General features: G+C 32.4%; 3 protein-coding genes and 1 long non-coding RNA gene across 9 annotated transcripts in view; all 4 read left to right on the top strand.

The window, feature by feature from the left end:
- Nucleotides 1-11,794, top strand: part of LOC116340051 — a 24,743-nt gene extending 12,949 nt beyond the window's left edge. For 2 of the 5 annotated variants that reach the window (XM_031766226.1, XM_031766224.1), the window contains exons 2-14: nt 2,191-3,557; nt 3,648-4,055; nt 4,206-4,438; nt 4,525-4,588; nt 4,697-4,795; nt 4,972-5,309; nt 5,446-5,611; nt 5,844-6,206; nt 6,410-6,587; nt 6,736-7,613; nt 7,697-7,948; nt 8,021-8,029; nt 8,098-11,794. In XM_031766226.1, the coding sequence (XP_031622086.1) occupies nt 3,273-3,557; nt 3,648-4,055; nt 4,206-4,438; nt 4,525-4,588; nt 4,697-4,795; nt 4,972-5,309; nt 5,446-5,611; nt 5,844-6,206; nt 6,410-6,587; nt 6,736-7,613; nt 7,697-7,948; nt 8,021-8,029; nt 8,098-9,249 (4,425 nt within the window). In that variant the 5' untranslated portion in view covers nt 2,191-3,272 and the 3' untranslated portion in view covers nt 9,250-11,794. Of the gene's footprint in view, nt 1-2,190; nt 3,558-3,647; nt 4,056-4,205; nt 4,439-4,524; nt 4,589-4,696; nt 4,796-4,971; nt 5,310-5,445; nt 5,612-5,843; nt 6,207-6,409; nt 6,588-6,735; nt 7,614-7,696; nt 7,949-8,020; nt 8,030-8,091 lie in introns of all 5 variants that reach the window. The other 3 variants (XM_031766228.1, XM_031766229.1, XM_031766227.1) reach the window with 3 other exon arrangements.
- Nucleotides 11,795-14,921: 3,127 nt separating this feature from the next.
- On the top strand, nt 14,922-15,891 carry LOC116340329 (collectin-10-like). Of its 2 annotated transcripts, none has more exons than XM_031766777.1 (5): nt 14,922-15,046; nt 15,181-15,243; nt 15,319-15,389; nt 15,446-15,539; nt 15,635-15,891. In XM_031766777.1, the coding sequence occupies exons 1-5, from the start codon at nt 14,956-14,958 to the stop codon at nt 15,877-15,879; spliced, it is 564 nt and encodes a 187-aa protein (XP_031622637.1). In that variant the 5' UTR covers nt 14,922-14,955; the 3' UTR covers nt 15,880-15,891. The 2 variants fall into 2 exon arrangements, with proteins under 2 accessions (XP_031622637.1, XP_031622636.1); XM_031766776.1 differs by having other exon boundaries at nt 15,181-15,252.
- Nucleotides 15,892-17,172: 1,281 nt separating this feature from the next.
- Nucleotides 17,173-18,377, top strand: LOC116340284 (keratin-associated protein 4-9-like). The gene is made up of 4 exons (XM_031766706.1): nt 17,173-17,314; nt 17,399-17,433; nt 17,656-17,803; nt 18,107-18,377. The coding sequence occupies exons 1-4, from the start codon at nt 17,233-17,235 to the stop codon at nt 18,256-18,258; spliced, it is 417 nt and encodes a 138-aa protein (XP_031622566.1). The 5' UTR covers nt 17,173-17,232; the 3' UTR covers nt 18,259-18,377.
- Nucleotides 18,378-19,038: 661 nt separating this feature from the next.
- LOC116340228 lies at nt 19,039-20,718 on the top strand. Its single transcript, XR_004201064.1, has 4 exons — nt 19,039-19,668; nt 19,742-20,211; nt 20,282-20,411; nt 20,476-20,718. It is a non-coding gene; the product is annotated as an uncharacterized LOC116340228 (long non-coding RNA).
- The last annotated feature ends 187 nt before the right edge of the window (nt 20,719-20,905 follow it).

Genomic DNA, 20,905 nt, shown 5'->3' with positions numbered 1-20,905 from the left:
TGTGTGTGTGTGTGTGTGTGTGTGTGTGTGTGTGTGTGTGTGTGTGTTTGTGCTTTTGTTGGATCCACAATAAAAACTACTCGAAAGATCGTCGCGATCTCGTCCCATAAAAACAATAAAAGGATCACTCAACCCATTCTCGGTTCTTTTTTTGTCTGACTCTTTACTCATTTGAATTTCGCATTTCATCTCGCTCTTTCTTTGATACTCCTTTCTGTCCTCATAATGTTTTTTTTTTTGTCTTTTAAATCTTTCTGTACTTGTTTGTAATTTCACAGTTTACTAAACCAAATCCAAAGAACTGCACCAAAAAAAAAACCGAAACTAAAATGAAAACGAACAAAGTCTGTTTATGTATTCGTTCTCACGAACGAATAAAAAAAATCAGTTTCTTAGTTCTTCTTTTTTTACAGGTTTTTGATGCAAAACATGTGTGTGCAATAAATAACGCGAAAGAAAATAAAAACTCGCTCGTTCACTCTCGCGCTCGTTGAACAAAAAGGAACATAAAGGCACTGTATGTGTGATTTTTTTCTGCGTTGTGAGGAATATTTTTTTTATTCTCTCTTCAGTTGGCACAGGAGGTCGCGCACACATCCGTTGCTAAACACACGTTCAAAGTATTTTTTTTGCCTTTCTCTCTATCGGTCAGTCTTACTGGTACTAAATTTATACGAAATTTGAATATGTATACATGTCGCCACAGACTAACTCTCACATAACAATAATCACACACACACATGCACACATAAACGGTCATGGTTTTTTATATCTTTTTCAAGAATATAATATCGAAGATGTAAACACGAACAAATGAATAGAAGCAACAACACACAAAATAAACATCGACAAAATCCTTTTTTCAACGAGCAATTGTTTGACCAAGCTCATGCAAAAACCACTTCTTTTTTTATATAAACATTACCAATAGCATCAAAAATTTACTTGCGAAACAAAAGCAAATTAAACAAAAGACATTACAACAATAGGTTTATGTAAAAAAGGCAACGCAATATAAGGTGCTTGATGAAACAAAACAAAATGACCACGACGACGAATAGCGAGAATTTTGTTTTTAAATAAAGTTTGTGCGAGAGAGAGAGAGAGAGAGAGAGAGAGTGAGTGGTGTGAAAAACAGGATCAAAATTGTGTGTTTGAAATAGAGGGAGCTCTAGAGAACGAGCGTGTAAATGATTATCATTATTTTTTCTTGTCAGTTATATGGCGTCTTTGATGCGTCGGTTTCATATTGTGCAACAGCAAATAACAAAGAGACCAAATTCTGAAAATCATATTTGCTTATATTATGTTGCACAACAAAGACCATGTATAATCACATACAATTGAATGAAAGTAAGAAAATCAAGAAAATTATGACATCAACGCGATGAAATTAAGGATATGAATGAAAAGCTTAGACTTTTTTTTCGCACTGATCTCAATTTTTTTTCTTGGTTTAATCTTAGTCTTTCTTTTAAAAGAGAAAACAATGACGATGATGATATCAAAAGGAACATACGACAAAAAATCAAAAGATAAAGACACTGAAAGAGAAAATCGAAAATATTCGACTTGATTTTGTCGTTGATGATGCGTCGTTTGTTTATTATTGTTTGGTGAATGTGTATCGGGGTGGTGGCATAGTATGCGCGACAACCAAAATGTTTCTTTTTTGTTCGTGCATTTTTGTCAAATTGTAGCAGGTTGTTATTCGGCTGGACATTCTTCATTCTTTTCTTCTTTTCTACTCCTTTTCCGTTTCTCGTTCTTTGTGCGCGATTTTTTTTCATCTTCTCTTCTTTTGTTGTTATTATGTTCGGTCGTTGTTGTTTCTTTTGACGTTTTTGTTGTTGTTAACGTCGATAATGTCGCTTGCACCCGCAATCCACAGTGTGTACACTGTACACTTGTACAATGTATATACGCTACTATCCAGAGATTTTAGCAGCGATTTTGGCATGATGCGTGTGTCACTTTTTCGTGCTTTTTATGTATATGTACGAGCCGATTTATCAGTAGATGATTGTGTGTATGTGTATATAATGAATTCTCTGAAACGTGTGCATTTTTTTGTCATGTTTTTTGCTCGTTATTCAATATTTCCCTCTCGTTATTGATGTATCAAGTGTGAAATTTTATTGTCACAATTTTTTCATGCCATTTTTTTTCTCTTTCATTTATTTTTCATAGAAAATCAGAATCACGCATCACAAACGACAACCAGTACAGTAGTGACGCAACCCGAAACAATTTTCAACTCGTACCGTGGATTATTTGCGATAATAAAAAAAGAGCACATTTTAAGATATATGCAAAAGAAAGAAAGATACATATCGCATGCATAAAAAAATGATATATGCTACCCACAGCTTAGCTTAAACTGTCATCGCTACTATCGAAAAATTGAAAACTATTGGCTCAGGAAAAGAAATTCAGTGAATTGAAAACAGACTCACGTTTCAAATAAAACAAATAAAGAATTAAAAAAAAAAGAGATCATAATAAATAAATGCAGTGTGACTAAAAACTGGACTAATATGAATTGTGAATGGCAAAAATGTGGCAACCAATCCATAAAATTAAAATTAAGCGCAAGCTTTTACCAATCGATCGAAAAAATGTGAAATTTGATCGATTCACTGTGTACATCGGTGATTAACAAAACAACAAAATAAAAACACACAAACAAAAATTGTTTAGTGATGGAATTAGTCATTGTTTTGAATAAGGCAAAATAGAACGAAACGAAACAAGAGTGACAGAAAGGAAGAGAGAGAAACACATGGAGATCCCAAACGAAATATGTTAGTTCTAAAGACGCACTTAAACTTGGATCAGATAGATGTGTGTGTTGTGTGACATGTTCATGCGTTGAATGTAAACGAAAGGAATCGAAACTCAAAATTGTGATTTGCACTATACTACACTAAAAATTTGCTTTGACATTCTCTTTGTGTTGATGAAGCAAAACATTTACCGTTTTTCTTTTAGTAAATATAAACGTAACCAAATTTATCTATATTAACAGAAAAGCTAGTCGAACGAAATAGAAAAAAAACAAACAAACAAACAAATACAAAGAAGCGAGTCTCGAATTGATATCTATTTGAAACGATTCTAGTTCGAAGTTGTGAAAAACCAAAAAAAAGAGAAGAAAACCAGAAATCAAAAGAGAGGAAACAAAAAAATTAACGACAATTTGAGTTGCACAAAAATATCTATTAAAGGAACCGTGAAGACGAACGAGAAAAAGTTTTGAATTGTCGTTCCAAATGGCTTCATTGAATGCAAACGATGCAAATATGCCCGTTGCATTAGAATCATTTGATGAATGTGCAAACAATCCAAATGATGAAAATCAAATGGCAACCGATGACAGTGAACAGACTAGTGTTAAAGACGATGAAAATTGCATTGCAAAGGATGCGCTTATCGATACACTGGATGATAATGGAAATGATCATAATGTTACCGACCATAAAACAATCGAGCACATTAAAGGAATGATCGCCAGTACCGATCAAACAAACAACATAGATAGGTCACAACATCAATCGGTAAGAAGAGATAAATAATTGCATTTTAAATTTAATATAGTTTCTATTATAAATGTGTATGCAACATTTTGAATTTTTTATTTTGCACAGCCGGATCATTACAACGAACAAATGCATGATAACACAAATGCAAATGTATCGCAAACAAATCCAACAACAGAAAATCATAGTCCAAATACAAATCCATTACACGAACGCAATAATGATAATGATAATGATATGATTGATCGTGTGCATAGTGAAAATGATGTGAATGAACTCGATAAAATATTTTGTGATAAAAATGCGAACTCAACAACGTCCGATAACGAGGATTCGCGATCTATACCGGGTATTGAAGACAGTGATGATATTACGAACGATGATGATGACGACGATGATGACGATGATGACGATCAAAAGGATTCAAATTCACTTGAAACAAGCAATACAACAAACACAAATGCTAATTTAGATCGTAATGTGTACAACGATGTTGATCGTCAGCAGCATCAAGAGGTGAGCTTCTTTTTTCTACATTTTTATTTATTTCAATGGAAAAGTTCGTTAATCTTTTGGATTTGGAGCATGGTTGTTAGTTTTACGAAAAAGTTTATTTTATATTTCCGAAAATGAACATTTTTTTAAACTTTTTTTTTCTTACAACAGCAGCATCATCATCAACAACAGCAGCAGCAGCAACAACAACAACAACAAAATCCAATTCATCCAAATACTGAACAACAAATGCAACATCAATACGATGAACAGATGTATCAGTACAATCATCAACAAACGCAAATGTCACATGAGCAAAATATGCCGTCACAACAATTGCCTCAGCAACACCAAATGGATATGCAAATTCATAGAGATAATGATCCGCATTATCAATACAAATTGTAAGCCCAACAATCTTGATTCAAACATTTATCAATTTGTGTTCATCTAATACAATTTTGTTTAATTATTCTGAACATTTTTTTAGATATTCACCAATGTATTTACCTCCGGTCAATGGTCAACAGTCACAGCAGCAACAACAAATACAGGTGAATAATGCGATCAATATGAGAAAAATTATTGAGAAAATTTGAATTGACATTTATTACTTATTTAAATCATTTTGATGTGTGTGTGTTTTTTCTTTCATTCGATAGAATGCACCATTTAAACCATATCAATTAGACTCACCAGCAACTCCATCCACGAAAAATTCAAATATCTCATCGGCACCGGGAACGCCCAGTTCATTGGATGTAAGTGTTAGTTTCTTTCGAAATAATTAACTCAAAAAAAGTGTTTTTATGTTCGCAAACTTCTTTGGCTGTATGTCTACTAATATTATGTAGAAGACGAACCGAAACTTAAATCTCAACTAGAATTTCAATCAAGTTTTCTTTTCATTTTCATTATTTTTATTTTTATCAATTAGCAACCGAGACAAGCGCCGCAGCAACAACAACCGGACGATCCATATAATTTTGTTGATGAAGATATGCATTCAATATCGCCGCATCAAAATCATCATCATTTACCGAATATGGGTAGTTTTGGATTGGCATTGCAACAAATGCGATCGAATGTGGGCAATACAATGAGCGGTTATCCTTCGCTGCAAAATCCCATGAACAATGGCAACGAATCAATGCCAACCATGAAAAATGTATTGATGTCATCGTTGCACAGTCCAATGGACACGCAAACATCAATGATAAGCGAAATTACGCCAAAGAAACGCGGCCGAAAAAAGAAAGTTCGCACTGAAGACGGGTAAGGAAAAACCGGAATTTCTTTTTAATTTCTTTGTTGTTCTTCGCATGTGACGTCGTCGTCACATTTATAAAGAAATGCAAACAATTTATTGGACTTTTTTTGCTTTTGATTTTTCCCAAACACACACACACAGTCAAAATATACCACTCGGCGGATTACCAAATGAACCAACAGGCATAATAGCCAAACCGACGCCAAAAGAACGCAAAAAACACGATCGCTTCAATGGAATGTCCGAAGAAGAAGTGTCCAAACGAACGTTACCCGATCATTTGGCAAATAACCTAGATATTATCATAGTGAGTGTAATATTCCCATTTTCTCTCGCTACCTCATTCTCTTTCTTTCTCTCTCTCTCTGTCTCGCTTCTTTTTTGTTGCATGCAATTGAAATGTTATCATATAGCTTTTTTTTTGTTTTTGAACGAAAAAAGAACGATTTCAATAACCATGTCAATGCACGTGATTGCGTTCTTAAAACTAATTGAAATTAATACCTGCATTTGTTAACCTGTTTGTTTGACAACAACAGATTGGAATCAATCCAGGATTATTTGCGGCATACAGAGGTCATCACTATGCTGGTCCTGGCAATCATTTTTGGAAATGCCTCTATTTGTCCGGATTGACACACGAACAAATGAATGCTGAAGAAGATTTTAAACTACTTGACTATGGAATTGGATTTACTAATATGGTGCAACGTGCAACAAAAGGATCGGCCGACTTAACGCGAAAAGAAATCAAAGAGGGCAGCCATTTATTGCATGAAAAACTTCGAAGATATCGCCCGAAAATAGCCGTTTTCAATGGAAAACTCATTTTTGAAGTGTTTTCCGGCAAAAAAGAGTTTAACTTTGGCCGACAACCGGAATGTATCGAAGGAACGAATACGGTACGAATTTTCCTTATCTATTTATATTCATAACGAGTGACATGTTAAACATTTGTGTGCACTTCTGGCAACTCATAATTTTTGATGGTTCAGAAGAAGATGTCTACGTCAAAATGTCAATTTTATGTGTTTTGATTTGTAAGAGTCGTTTATTCATTCATCCTCTTTATCTCTCTCTTCCCTCTACGATAAAAACAAAACAGTATATGTGGGTGATGCCGTCGTCCAGTGCGAGGTGTGCACAATTACCAAGAGCGGCAGATAAAGTGCCATTTTATGTGGCATTAAAAAAGTTTCGTGACTATTTGAATGGAGTTATACCACATATTGATGAATCAGAATGTGTGTTTGCCGATCCAAAAAATTCGAAAGCGATTTATGGTAGGTGTCACCGCAAAAATGTACAATATTTTTTGTGAACAATTGTGAAAGTTTGATATTAAAAGAATTTTTTTTATCACAATTGTCTACCATAAAATCTAACCATATAATAAAATCGAAAATTATGCATTTTTATTTGTTCACATAGATAATGATGGAAATAAAGTGGACAAATTAAGTGTGAGTCGTTTTGCCTCAAATCCAAATACGATGGGAATTTCAATGCCGGATATGATGCAATCTCATCAGCCGTCTGATATGACGGACATCAGTATGATCAGTGGAAAGTGTGATGGTGATATGATGGGTGCACCGAAAAAGAAGCGCGGTAGACCAAAAAAGGTGCGTGGTGAAGGTGAGGAAAATGTGAAAATAAGTGTGCCACGACGATCACAGAATACATCACAAGATTCGGAAATGTTGAGTGATGGTACGCCAAAGAAAAAGCGTGGCCGACCAAAAAAGGTCAAAATGGAGGGTATGGATGGTTCAATTGTTCCAACAAAATTACCCGCAAATAGTGCCAACATTGAGAGTATTATCAATGATACAGCTCTCGATTCGGAGCGAACAATGTTTTCACCGGCACTGAATCAACAACCATCTCAACCATCAAAACAACAGACTCAAAAGCAATCCCAACAACAAAACCAACAACAGCAGCAACAACAACAATCAATGAATATGTTTTCACAAATGTCGGCCAATAATCCATTGAATATGAATGGTAGCATGCAGTGTCAAATGAATGGAAATTTTAATAGTATGCAATCGACAGCATTTCAACCGCACGAACATCCACAACAAACAAATGCTTCTGATTCACCTCAGCAATTCTCCCATTCGAATCTATCGTCCGAAATATCGGCGGCTATTTCAACGGCCGAACATCTGAACGCAGCTGCCGGCAACGGTGACACCAATTCCCCGTCGTCAAATTCACAGAGTATTGCACCGACCGATTTTGAAACACCTGATTGCGTACACAATGACAACTGGAATGATACATTCAATGTTTCGCAACAGGTAAGCAATCGTTTACATTTGTTTGATGTTGTTAAATTCCAAGAGAGAATTATTACATTCGTTTTTTTCTATATATTACGTAGCAATCTCAATCACAACAGCACCATTGGCAACAAAAACAGGCTCCAATTGGTGGTGTGAATTCACAAAATTCGCCATACTTATCGGTAGACACACAAAAAGCGGCTTCCGTCAATGTGGATGCACAAAAATCACCATACATTGGTGTCGATGCGTCACAACAACAACAACAACAACAACAGCAGCAGCATCTTAGCCAACTACACTTACAGCATCAACAGCAACTTCACTTACAACAACAGCAGCAACAACAGGTAAGCATATTCTTCATTTCGGAATTTCCAAAATTTTGCGTTTTGAACGCTTTCATTTGATTCAAATTGAAGACGGATCTTGTGTGATTGTTTTTTTTTATTTCTCTCTTTTTGTGTCATAATTCAATCTGTTTTATTTTAAGCAACAGCATATCCAAAGTCAGCACAATCCGTTCCAATCACATCATCTACAAGCACAACAAACGCACTCGGACGAAATGAGTGCGTACATCAGTAAGCAAAGCATAAGTGATGTAACAGCGAAAAGTTTGTCCGGTCTTGAATCACTAGTCGATCAAATACCTAGTTTAAGTGATAACCATGACTCAAGTGGGCAACAATCATCGTCTGTGCACAGCTTACGTTCAAGCGAAAGTCGGCTCGATATACCGGCTAGTATGGTTGGTGGTGGTGGTGGTGGTGGTGGTGGTGTTGCAAGCGCTGGTAGTAGTGTTAGTGGTAGCGGTGCTAGTGGTGTGGATCATTTGCAATCGTCACCATTTCAAAGTAGTTGTTTGTATTCATCGAATTATCTGTCATCGGCATCATCCAGCTTAGGTAGTCCAATGTTAGGAAATTCAACAACTGATTTACGTTGCTCAAGTAATCGAAGTCGTAGTAGTGATCTAAATGGCGCATCAACACCAACCGCAAATTTAATGTCACACTATTCAAGCTCAAGTTATCCAACGTCATCATTGGTGCCGCCAACATCTGGTCTACATTCACCGAACAGTCCACAAACACAAACACCACCGATGAATCTAAACAATCATCCATTTTCGGTGAGCAATTTAACCAGCAATCATAATTATTCACTGACACCGCCACCATCAACGCCATCCGCATCGATGCCCATGAATTCAATCAACTCAATGAATTCATACCATTCGAATTTCATGGCAGCGGCTATGCAACAACCGCTTTATATTCATGATTTCTATGAAAAAACGCATCCACCCATTCCGCCCGATTTTTTCCAAAAAACCACCCGTCAAGCAACTACCAATGTTGATCCGCATCTTCCACCATTTTATGCAACACATGCAGCGGCCGCTGCATATGGCCAACATGCTGGATTCTCATCCGCCGGCTATGGTTTTCCAACAACGAATGATTTCTTTGAAAAACAACATGCACAACAACAATCACAAGCGTTTGCCGCATCCAGTCCACCAACCATTCATATGCCATCACCAAACTATCCATACGGCTATGCAGATCATCATCGACGACAGAATTATATTGCGTCCGATTTGGCATTCTTTTCGAATCATCATTCAATGTTTGATCCACGGTAGGGCCGAGCATGGCCAAGTCATCATCGATTCTAGTTCGATAAAATACAGAAAAAGAGCGAATGATGATATCGGGGTGAAATGAAAATTTAATCACACACAAATCAAATAAATTGAATGGCAGAAAATCGACAAAACTGACGACGAATGTTAAATGAATCTCTACCGGCCATTGATCCATGACACGCGCATTTTGTCGGAATATTTTCAGATTCTTCATGATAGAAACACTTTTTTTTTTTGAAAAAGAAAAGCAAATCTCCGAGGAACGACTTAAAATTGTGAATCCTCATGTTTAAAAACCTATTTTTTACTTTATAATGAAAACACACACACACACACACACACTTTTCCTCATCTCTAAAATACGATTTAAACAAAAAAAAAACCTCTTTTGACATTATAGAACCTTTTCTTCTGGTGTCAATTATTAACATGAATGCAATGAAAAGAAAAATCATAATGCGTGCTTAGTGCTGATCAAAAAAAGATTAGAAGTCGACTGGTGGATAGTTTTTCATTTGCTAATATTTTAATGGTGCTTTTATCTCAAACAAAAAAACCGTACATTCAAAATAATACCATAACCAAATGAAATTCGGCGAGAACACAAATGGAACGAAGAAATATGGACAAAGTGAATAAAACAAGAGGAAAAGAAAATGAAAAGAAATTGTAAATGTGTGTGTCTAAACAAAACTAAGTGTTTATTTAATCAAACCAAGTAATTGTATTATTGTCAACATTAACTTGTTCTAATCGTGCAAAAGAAACTTAAACCAGATCACTAAATAAACTGCAAAAAAAAAAATCTAGAAATTCAGCAAAAAAAAAACACAGTTAGGAATTAAATATAATAAGGATTTTTCTTCGTTTATATGACAACATCAAAAATGGATTTGAACATTAAAAAAATTAGGGAATTTTTACCAAAAACACAAAATCCATGCAAAAAAGAATATGACACTTTCATGAAGAATTTACATGACACCGCGAAAAAAAAAACGTTTTTTTTTTCTCGATATTATATTATGTTGTTAATTTTTTTTAACCGAAAGTCTGAAAAAATGCGTCACCAATCGATATACAGTTGCCATGTGTATGAATGTGAAATTGACCTGGTTCAATATTTTGATTCAAAGTCTCATTTGCCTCGACGATTTAATTCGCGATGGCCTTAAATTAAATTCTGCTTTTTTAATACAAATTTAAGCAGGCGTGCGAATGAAAAGGACGAAAGCAAGAGATAAAAAAAGAGTTGTGGAAAAATGCATGTACTTATTTTATATTATATTTTTCGATGTAGTGTCAAAATCGATAAGTTTATCTCTCAATATGTATGCGGAACATTAATTATTGTATTTGAAAAAAAAAAGAAAAGAAATCAAACAACTTTACATATATTTTTGTAACATACACACGCTCAGCAAAAAAAAAATGTGGAAAGAGACATTTTTTGCAAATAAGAATTTTTTTCGTAATACCATGCTTATTTTATATTTAGTCGAGGCACACATTTATTAATAAATAGACAACAAATTCAGATTTTAAAGGGAAAAATTGTAATTTTTTTTTTCAAGTAACAACGAAAAACGAGAGAAAGAGAAAAATGGTTTTATATTCAACAAAAAAATGATAATAATAAAATGGTGCTGATTCGTTTTACTCGATTTTGTTACCTAAATCTAAACAATTTATTTACGGCCATGGGTCCAGCCAGTCTATAGATGTTTATATGCCGAAATTGAAAATAAAACTGTGAAGAATTCGCAATAAATCAGCAGGTCCAATGGAGAGATTTTATCTCAATATCTGTTTCAGCTTCAGTCTGTGTCTGATCATCTGATTCGATTCTTTGTTTTTCGTGCATCTTTAAGTCTGCATAGTTGTTATGAGCTCATTTTTTAAAGACGTATTTTTTTGCACAGATCGCCAAATTTATTTTCGTCATCGGCAATTTAGAATATATGTTTTTCATGGTACGGCTCCGTTCAATTTGCCTGCTATCTTCTTTTTTTTTAAATACGAATCATTTTTGTACATGTTTGTAGTAGATAGAATTTATTGTGATTTATATATTTTTTTTTCTTTGTTTCAGTTTCGTCAGATATTTTTATTGTATATTTTTTCCGTTCGGAAATATTCATCATTATTTTTTCGATTATTTTTTTTTTGTCAATGTTAATTAACACTTATTACGAATTTACCATAATAATTTTGTTGTCTATACTGGAATCGAGCGTATACCATGCAATATATAAGAGAGTTTCGTTCTGTAATTGTCAATTCTTAATCACCATTTATAATAATTCACTCAGCCAATGTGTGTGTGTTTCTTTTTTAATTTCTTGGGGAATTATAAGTTCGCTATTAGAATCTCGTTTTTTTTAGACAATTTTTACAACAAATAAATTCACGAATTAGTACACTTTTTCCGATAAGGAGAAGCAGTATATGATGAAATTTGTTTTTTTTTTATTTTCATTGAAAATATGTATAGATTATATGATTGGAATAAGAGAAGAAAATGTATAATCTGAAAATGAAAACGGGCATGCGTCACAATAGTTTTTCATTCAATTTCATTTTGATCATTTTAAATTTACTTAAAGAAAACTCAATAAACTTTTTATTGAATGTTTTAGTGTTTTTTCTTATTTTCTTTTAAAAAAAATCTAATACTTTCAAATAACCAAACAAAAACTTGAACGAAATCGAAGAAAAAGTGTTGTGAATGCATTGACGAAGTATGATATAAAAAAAGGCATTAAAACAATCGTCGTCGATTAAATACACTTTCTCAAACATACTAAGAAATCACAGGGTAAAAACTTTAATATATTAATTTAAATAAAAACAAATAAATGGAATAAAATGCGTGAAAGTGAACATTTCTCAGCAAATTGACAAAAGTGTGATGCTTTCTCAGCACTTAATTAGGAATTAAACAAAAATATGAAAAAAAAAAACTTAACGTAAAGGCGGAAATGTAATTTAGACGTGGTGCAAACGTTCTATATATGTATAATTAACAATTTAATGGTAAAGTCCGTGGTTTAACGAAATCGAATATATAGTGAAATTAAATGAAAGAAATCAACTGTCAATCGGTGTGTGATAAGTATGTCAGCGCATTTTGAATTTAATAAATAATAACAACAACAACATATTATGCAAACAACAAAATCTCTATAAATTAAATTTAAAAATAAAACGATTGGACAATTTACTTAAACGTTTTTTGTAGTAAGAACTTTGGATTTATTGAAGATGAAAAAAAAACGAGCACCCACATGCATCCTCGTCCATGCAACAAAAAGAAGAGAAAATTCAACAATTCTCATTCATGACAGTGCAGTCTGTGCGTGCATGCCGAAAAATACCAATTGAAATTGAAGCATTGCAAAATGAAAAATGTGTGTGTGTTGAGGAATATACCAAAAAAAAACTGAAAAAATACAATGATTTTTCTCAACATATTTATGTACATAAACCGAAATTAATTATGCGGGAAAACAATGACGACAGGAAAAAGCTTACCACTATTTGAATTAATTAATTAATATTAATAAAAAAAAAAACAATAACTAAAGGAATAATTTTCAATGTTAAATTGTACGAATTAAATGAAACATAGCATACGTAATATAAAATAAATGATTTGAAAGAAAAAAAAAAGAATAAAAAAACAAATGGAACTACGCAATTTTTAACATTTTATTCTTAACATTATTCAATGAATTTTCGAAATGTCAGTGAAGTGAAAACTGCTAGTAACAAAAAAAAATTATGCACTGAAAAAAATATCAGAAAAAAATGTTAATAAACAAATGATGAAACGGCGTTCGATACATTTGGGTCATTTTAGGCAAAGAATCGCTCATTTCAATTTTCATCCGGCTTAAATAGCAATTTCATTCATGAACATATAAGACTTTAAGTGAATTTCGTGAAATCATAATCAGAGATAAAGAGAGAAAAATAGAAGGAAAAACGGAATAGGATGGATTTTTTTTTCATTTTCATTACTTTACGTTTGAACGGCACAGAACAGATGCGCGAAATAAAAAAAAAAGAAACCATTACATAAACATATTCAGTACGTGCAATATTCTTTCTCTTTTTTATAGATAAATATTATTACATTTATATTAAAAAGAATTTAAAAAAAAAGAAACGAACATTGAACAAGAATGGAATGAACGAGACAAAATTAAAATTCATTTTAAATTACTTATACACCAAACCAAGTTGTATATGTAGGACGACTACAATTTAATTATAAGAATAAAACCAATTTCACGTGTGACACGAAACAAAAATATGAATTCAGCAAACAATGAATGAGACAGACAAACAGAGAAATGAAATTCAACAAAACAGAAATAAAGGATTTTGTCGAAATAAAAATAAATTTTTAGTTTGTTTTTATGCATTTGGACGGGTTTTCTTTTGAAGATATTGATTAAGACTTTTCGTTCGTGATTATAATTAGATTAGATCAGACAAGGTATGTACTAAATGTAAGTTTTGATCATTCTTAACTTATTCACTTTTATTATTATAAACTAAATGGTCAAAAAAATAACCGGCGCCTTCGCTCGGCTTATGATCAAAAACTTTATATAATTTCAAAAGGAACAATACACATAAAATTATTTACAGGTACTATTACAGAACCGATCGGGTAACATGTAATAATAGACACGGTGTCAAATAAAATTGAATAAAGAGTTATTGATGAATTTATCAAAATGTAGGCCACATTCACAATGAAACCTTCACATGCCACATTCACAATTCTAGCCCATTGTTTACAATGGTTGATATACATTGTTCTGATCAATAGATTTCTTTCGTTTTAATTAGATTCAGTATGTTCGAAAGCCAACTTTAAGAAGAAACTATGCCAAACTATTTTTAATTAACAAATGGAAAAATAATAATTTTCTAACCAATTGAAAGATATTTCAAAAATTGAGCAATAGTCGGCATATATCGAAATATGTTCGATTTAAGAGCAATGAAATTCTGTGGTATTGTACTGAATGTAAAATTTAAAGGACAATTGTTTTATATAATTCTTTTGTGGCTGTTCAGTTTCAAGCATTTGGTTTTGTTGATAAAGCAACCAGATGACTGGGTCCAAATGAGAACAAATAAGCAAATTGCATAACATTTTTAGATAATAGTAACTGCTTGACAAAAAACAATCGATACACTTCATGCATAATCACATTACAAATGGAAGCAATTTCTTAAAATTTAAATCACTCTTAAATCAATACAGCTCATACTTTGAGCAACCGTAAACTATAACAAAGCATTTGAATCTTATGTATAACTTGAAATGCGTTTATTGCATATCGTAAACAGTTGTACAATTGCATTATTTGGACATTATAAATGTCAAAAAACTCACAAATCCATCTGAACACAACAATATAACTGATGTAATTCAGTGAAATAATATTAAAACATTAAACAACCAATAAATTATTGGTACGATTCCTATACTACCGAATTTGTTGTGCGTTGATTGCTTTTTATGGATGATTCTTCGAAATGAGTTTCATTGACTTCGCTAAAAGTGATAAGCGCATGTTAGGACAAACTCAGGTATAAAATACGGCAGTGAATTGCGAGCATAAGTCACTTTTTTGCTGATTGTTCGACAGAAAACTTACACATCGCAATCATTCAATCATAATGTTTCGTTTGGTTTTGTTACTGACTTTTTTGCTAGTTATATCGGCAAACGCAAAAAAATACACCATGGTTGAAGATGAGAAATTTGAAGGTAGACATTTAAATTAAATCCTTTTGATAGGATTCCTAAGAATTCGACACGCTTCCTAAAACAAACAATTTTTTATATTAATTTCAAATTATTTTATTTGTAATATTTTTGATTTTTATTACTGATTTATACAGAAGAGTGTAATTGCAACGGTGAGTTTTGCATTGACAGCGACAATTGTGATTCACAAACCAAATGTAAGCTAAGTAAGAAAATTTATCAAACAAACGCCATAACATTCATTAATACATGAAAAATGTGTCTCTTTTTAGTTTGTACGCTAAACTCAATGCCATATATGATTGTGGGTAAAAAACGATTCTATTTTGGCATATTAGAAAAGGTAAATGAAACCATACCAATCACATATACAATTAATTAATGAATGATTAATTCCAGAAAAATTGGTATATGGCATCAAAGTTTTGTCGCTCCCGTGGAATGGATTTGGCGCAAATCGGCTCAGAAGACGAACAACAAGCAATCGAAAATGGTAAGAATAAAAAAAAAACAAATTTTTTCGTTTGCATAATTTTCATTTACTTTCTTTATTTGATGATGCAATTTCTCTTGATATCTTAAATATAGCATGCAGCGAGCGATTATGGATTGGTGGAACTGATATGGGTGATAAGCAATCTAATTATTTCTGGACAGCAAACGGATGTGATTTCAAGGATGGATTCACAAATTGGGACAGTCACGAACCAAACAATGGCTATCCATATCCATCCGGGCGAGAGCATTGCACCGAAATAAATAGAAATGGCAAATGGAATGACCAGGATTGTTTAGTTGAAATTTATTTTGTGTGTCAGAAAAATGATTTTTAATCTATTTATATTATCCGATATATTACATTTCTTTTCAATTCATGTTTTATTCGGAAATGGAAATCGGATAGCACACATTTTATTTAGAATTTTAATAAAAAAACAACATTGATAAAATGAAACTAAGCTTTTTTATTTATTAAATTTCAACCAAACATCACTTTGTTAGCGGAAGCGTTCCACATGGTTTTTCCTTTTAACTTAAAATTTGACCAAATAAAAATACATTGATTCACACTCACATTTCACAATTGGCGTAGATCTGGGGGTAGACACTATTATGAGTACCACGAATCATTTTGGGTTTCGCCCATTTTCACCAATCTTTTCTAATCAAATCTCTCTGAATGAATTGCAATCATGTCAAATTTTACCGATCTTCACCAATCTTGAACAATTTTTATCAATCTTTTTCATATTTTTATAAACAAATCTTTTTCAGTCACAAATCTTGTGATACAGCATGTACTGTAAGAACTTGCGTATTTGTATTTTGTACGCCACCAAACTGACTTTGATCATAAAAAATCTTAAAAAATCGTAGAATAGATATGTTTGCGTTGATTTACCTTATATTATTGGACTACATGGTACTGCATTTAGTTTCTTCAACAATAAAAAAACTTTGAAAACAAAAAAAATGGCTTTGCGAATTTATTATTCTCGGCATCTTTCTTCCGTAGTAAAGTCACATTCATTATTTCTGTACATCAAATTGAATTTCGGTTAAGGTCAACCACTTTTTTTATAATGTAAATTCAATCTTTTACTCTCAATTCTTAAGAAAATTTGCAAATTCGTTTTTCAATGATGACATATATTTGGTCTTTAAAAATGATAAATATGATAAAAAACGGGTATTGTATTATAAAAAAATAAATGATAGATCAGTTTAGTATGTACTTTTTATTTGCGCTTTGGTTTTGAATCCAGTTTACAATTTTGATGATAGTTTCCTATGATCGCGATCGTATAATCTGTAATTGTTATTTAGATCGTTTTTATTTCTATTTTTGAAGTTACAGCTAGCTATTTTACATTAATATATTTGAATTAATTTCGAATACAATTGAGGTATTCAATTAAATGAAGGTGTTACACATATTTAAAAAAAACTTTTCAAATTTTATTAAATTATGCGAGTTCAAATTCATATATGTAATTTTCAGTGTGCTGAATTTTTTTTATGATTAATGCCTTGAAATGACTTCTATTGATTTTGCGATTAACGATAAGCAAATTCAACTTAACTAAGGTATAAATAAAATAAACGTGTTACCTGTGACTAGAAGTCATTTATTCGCCACACTGCAGATTCATACGGTGAATTTTGAATAAAACCTATTTGAAAACATGTTACGTTTATTTTTCTTGCTGTTCTGTCTGTTGTGTGTGGTGCAGTCGAAATTACTACATCAGCCACCTTGCGAAGAAGGTATTGATTAGAAAATTTCCTCCCATGTTCAATCAATTTTTTTATACTTAAATAAAAAAAAAATATTTCCTTTCAAAAATGCAGATGAGTTGAGAGGTCACTGCAACTGCCCAACAACCGTAAGTAAATTCGAAAATACAAAAATGTGAATTCAATAATTCAAAGAAGGATTTAACAGAATCGAACACTGCGTATAGCATTAAATCTTTCAAATCTTATTAAATTCACATAAATCACAAAATTAGAAACTTTGAAACAATTGAGATCGATTCAATTATTTTTAGAAGCTTATAGCTATAATTCTGTAACAAGCAATTAATTTAAATGTTTCATTTCTGCAGAAGTGTTGTACGCCTACCAAATGTTCTCACTCTAACTTGTGTGCGATTCAGCCTACGCTTTCTACAGATTGTTGCAGTTCTTGTTGCTGTAATTCTGGCTGTAATTCTTGGTATAATTCTCGTTTCAGTTCCTGTTGCTTAGAATTGGGTAAATATTTTTTGTAATAGAAAGTAATTTGACATACGTTTTTATGACAATCTCTCGCCCGTTTTTGGGCTTTGTCGTTTGAACAATATAAAAGAAATAATTTTAAAAAATGGTTCATATGATCGGCTGAGAATAAAAGTGACTTTAAGTTTTTTTAAACCGTCTCCATCTTATGTAAATCCTATACAAATTATGAGACACTTTTAAGATTTTTTCTGCTTAAAGTCTCTTTTATTACCAGCCGTACATATGCAAAATTCATTCTCATCTACCCAACAATTTAAACAATATATTTTTGGATAGGTAATTGCTGTGAATTAAATGGCGGAATCTGCGACACATGTTGTGAAACGTGTTTATGCTGCAAACAATGTTCGGTAATAGAAACCATAACAAGAAAGAAATCAATTTCCTGTGCTAGAAAACGTATTTCCAAGGAATATTTTCAGTACTAAAAATCTTCAATTTCTTAATTTATTTGTGACATAAGAGCTTCGAAGAGCCCGACTTTAATGGAAATGAGAAACATAATGCACAGCACATATAACAATAAAATAAAATCTTAAAAGCAATATTTGGAATCGTATGTTTATTTTCATTTCGTGAAAATGTTTGTGAATTTTTAAACTAAATGAAAGTTAATATGGAAAAAAGAGAATCTAGTAGATATTTGCAGGTCAAAAAACTCCGGCAAGTATATTATCAAATTTATTATGAGGAAAAATGCATAGAAACTTAACGCCTAAATATCAATTTATAAATAGACATAATTGTTATGTTGTCAAAATGGTAAATTTACACATAGCGAATGTTTTTTTACATGATATGTTAAAATGAAAATGAATGCAATCGAAGAAAAAGATTGCATCAATTTTCGGAATTTTCCAAGCAAATACAATAATCAAGTTCGAAAAATCTAGATATCGACATAATATTTTCAAGCCAGTAAAGTGTGCAATGTAAGTGTGGACAACCGAACTTTTTGTGGTTGTAATTTTCATTTGGCTACTTTCTTGTTTTCATCGTTTCTTTAACATATGTTGTATGTTTTTTATAGGTAAATCATTTCAGAAATTGGCGATTAGATAAGTTTTAGTAGTTTATAAATTACATTGCGGTTTGAGTTATAAACATTTATTATTTTATCGTAAAATTTATGTCAGTCTTAACAGTGATAAGAAAACATAGAATGAGTGACAATTGCACCGACCGTTCTCTCAGTGAAGCCGATCGATGACGACCGAGCAAACGTGCTATTGTCGCAAATAATTATTGCAGATATCTCTTTTAAGAGGTCAAAGTCGAGGCAACACAAATCTCGATAATAATTTTAAGAAACGTTTCATCCTGCTTTAACAAATAATTTCAGTATCAAATTAATTCCATTATAGAATATTGTGCAATATGAAGTCTTTGTTGATCTTTATAATGATCAAAACCGAAATGAGTGCATTAAATAAAGAAAGTGACAAATTGAATTATCGTTTGAGCACAGACGTTGAACCGATTCGATATCTGATTGAATTGACGTCTTATTTCAGTAATGATAGTGGCAATGAGGCGTTCACATTTGATGGATTTGTTCAAATTACATTGAAATCAAGGAAAAAAAGTGTTGATACGATCGAACTTCACAAAGAACAGCTAAATATTATTGATCAATCTATCATTTCTAAATCAAATGATTTCCATTTGAATATCCTGGAGAATAAATACGATAAACAAACATCCAAATATACCATAAAACTGGCACAATCGCTCATTGAAAATGAATGGTATGTGTTGAGTTTCAATTATACGGGTAAATTGAGAACTGATATGCACGGCTTCTATCGTAGCTCATACCAAGATGGCAATGTTACAAAGTAAACTAGCTTTATTTCAAAATAAATACGGTTAGTCATCAATTGTAATTCAAAAATTTCTTTTAATTTTAAGTCTAAGATGGTTGGCTGCAACACAAATACAACCGGTTTATGCAGGAATGGTATTTCCATGCTTCGATGAGCCTCAATTCAAGGCAACGTACAGTATAAGTCCGTTCAACAACGTAGTTGAATAAGGTGTATTCGTAGTTCAAACGTATGCTTTTGACTTTTTAAACCCCGGTTTTACAGTTCAGGTTGTATTCATGAAAGCTTTGAAACAACTCCAAAAATTTCGAGTTATTTAGTGGCAATCACAGCAATTGTACTTTTGCTGCTCGTGATGAGTTTAACAATGTTTTGCAAAAAAATCTGTCGATAGGAAGTGATTTGGCGTCGGTCGTCTATTGCACTTTCATCGCCAACGGATCAGATCATGAATGGGAAATTTTGTGGAACAAGCTTAAAACCGAAAATGTTGCATTTGAAAAATTAGTCATTCGAAATGCCTTGGGATGCTCGAAAAATAAAAATTTGATAGTAGTAAATGAACATTAACAATCAATAAAAAAAACTAAAGGCGTTGTCGTAATATTATCTTTTTTATTTACAGAAATTCTATGAACTCATATTGTCCGACAACATTCGATTGCAAGACAAACATACGGCTTTTGTTTCAACTTTAACACAACAGATCATCAACTTTAACACATCGTCAGAAATCACACAAATATTACGGCAGCGTAATTATATTGTTACGCCTGAGAATTTTGTTCTACACAAATTAATCGAATTATATTTTCAAAGTTTGAAAACAGAAGCTGAAATTTCAAAACTATTATCAGGGATATTGGATCGTTTGACGACCAATGAACAACTTGATACAATCAGAAGGTTTATTGAAGAAAAACAATTAGATTCGAATAAGATGTTGAAATCATCACTTGAAAATGCTGAGTTTAATTCCAGTGATTAAGAACGTACTTATCGGGTAAGACAAAACTTTTCCGTTATAAATGCGTGCAAAATGTATTTTATTGAAATTCTGGCGAAAAATAAAGGCGAAGCAATGTAGGCGAACTTGTAAAACTCTTATAGGATTAATAGTCAGCAAACTAATACTAGGATGAAAAGAATGGTTTCCCCAGAAATGGGTTTCCTAATTGTGCTCCAAAAGATGCATGATCAGCACCTCCGGCAATAGCGCCGCCTCCAATTGGTTTCATACATGTTCCAG

Source organism: Contarinia nasturtii, unplaced genomic scaffold, assembly GCF_009176525.2.
Source record: "Contarinia nasturtii isolate CC-2019 unplaced genomic scaffold, AAFC_CNas_1.1 Cnas_scaffold_630, whole genome shotgun sequence".
Classification (NCBI taxonomy): domain Eukaryota; kingdom Metazoa; phylum Arthropoda; class Insecta; order Diptera; family Cecidomyiidae; genus Contarinia; species Contarinia nasturtii.
The sequence above is the reverse complement of the archived record's forward strand: the minus strand, read 5'-3'. Positions and strand labels throughout refer to the sequence as shown.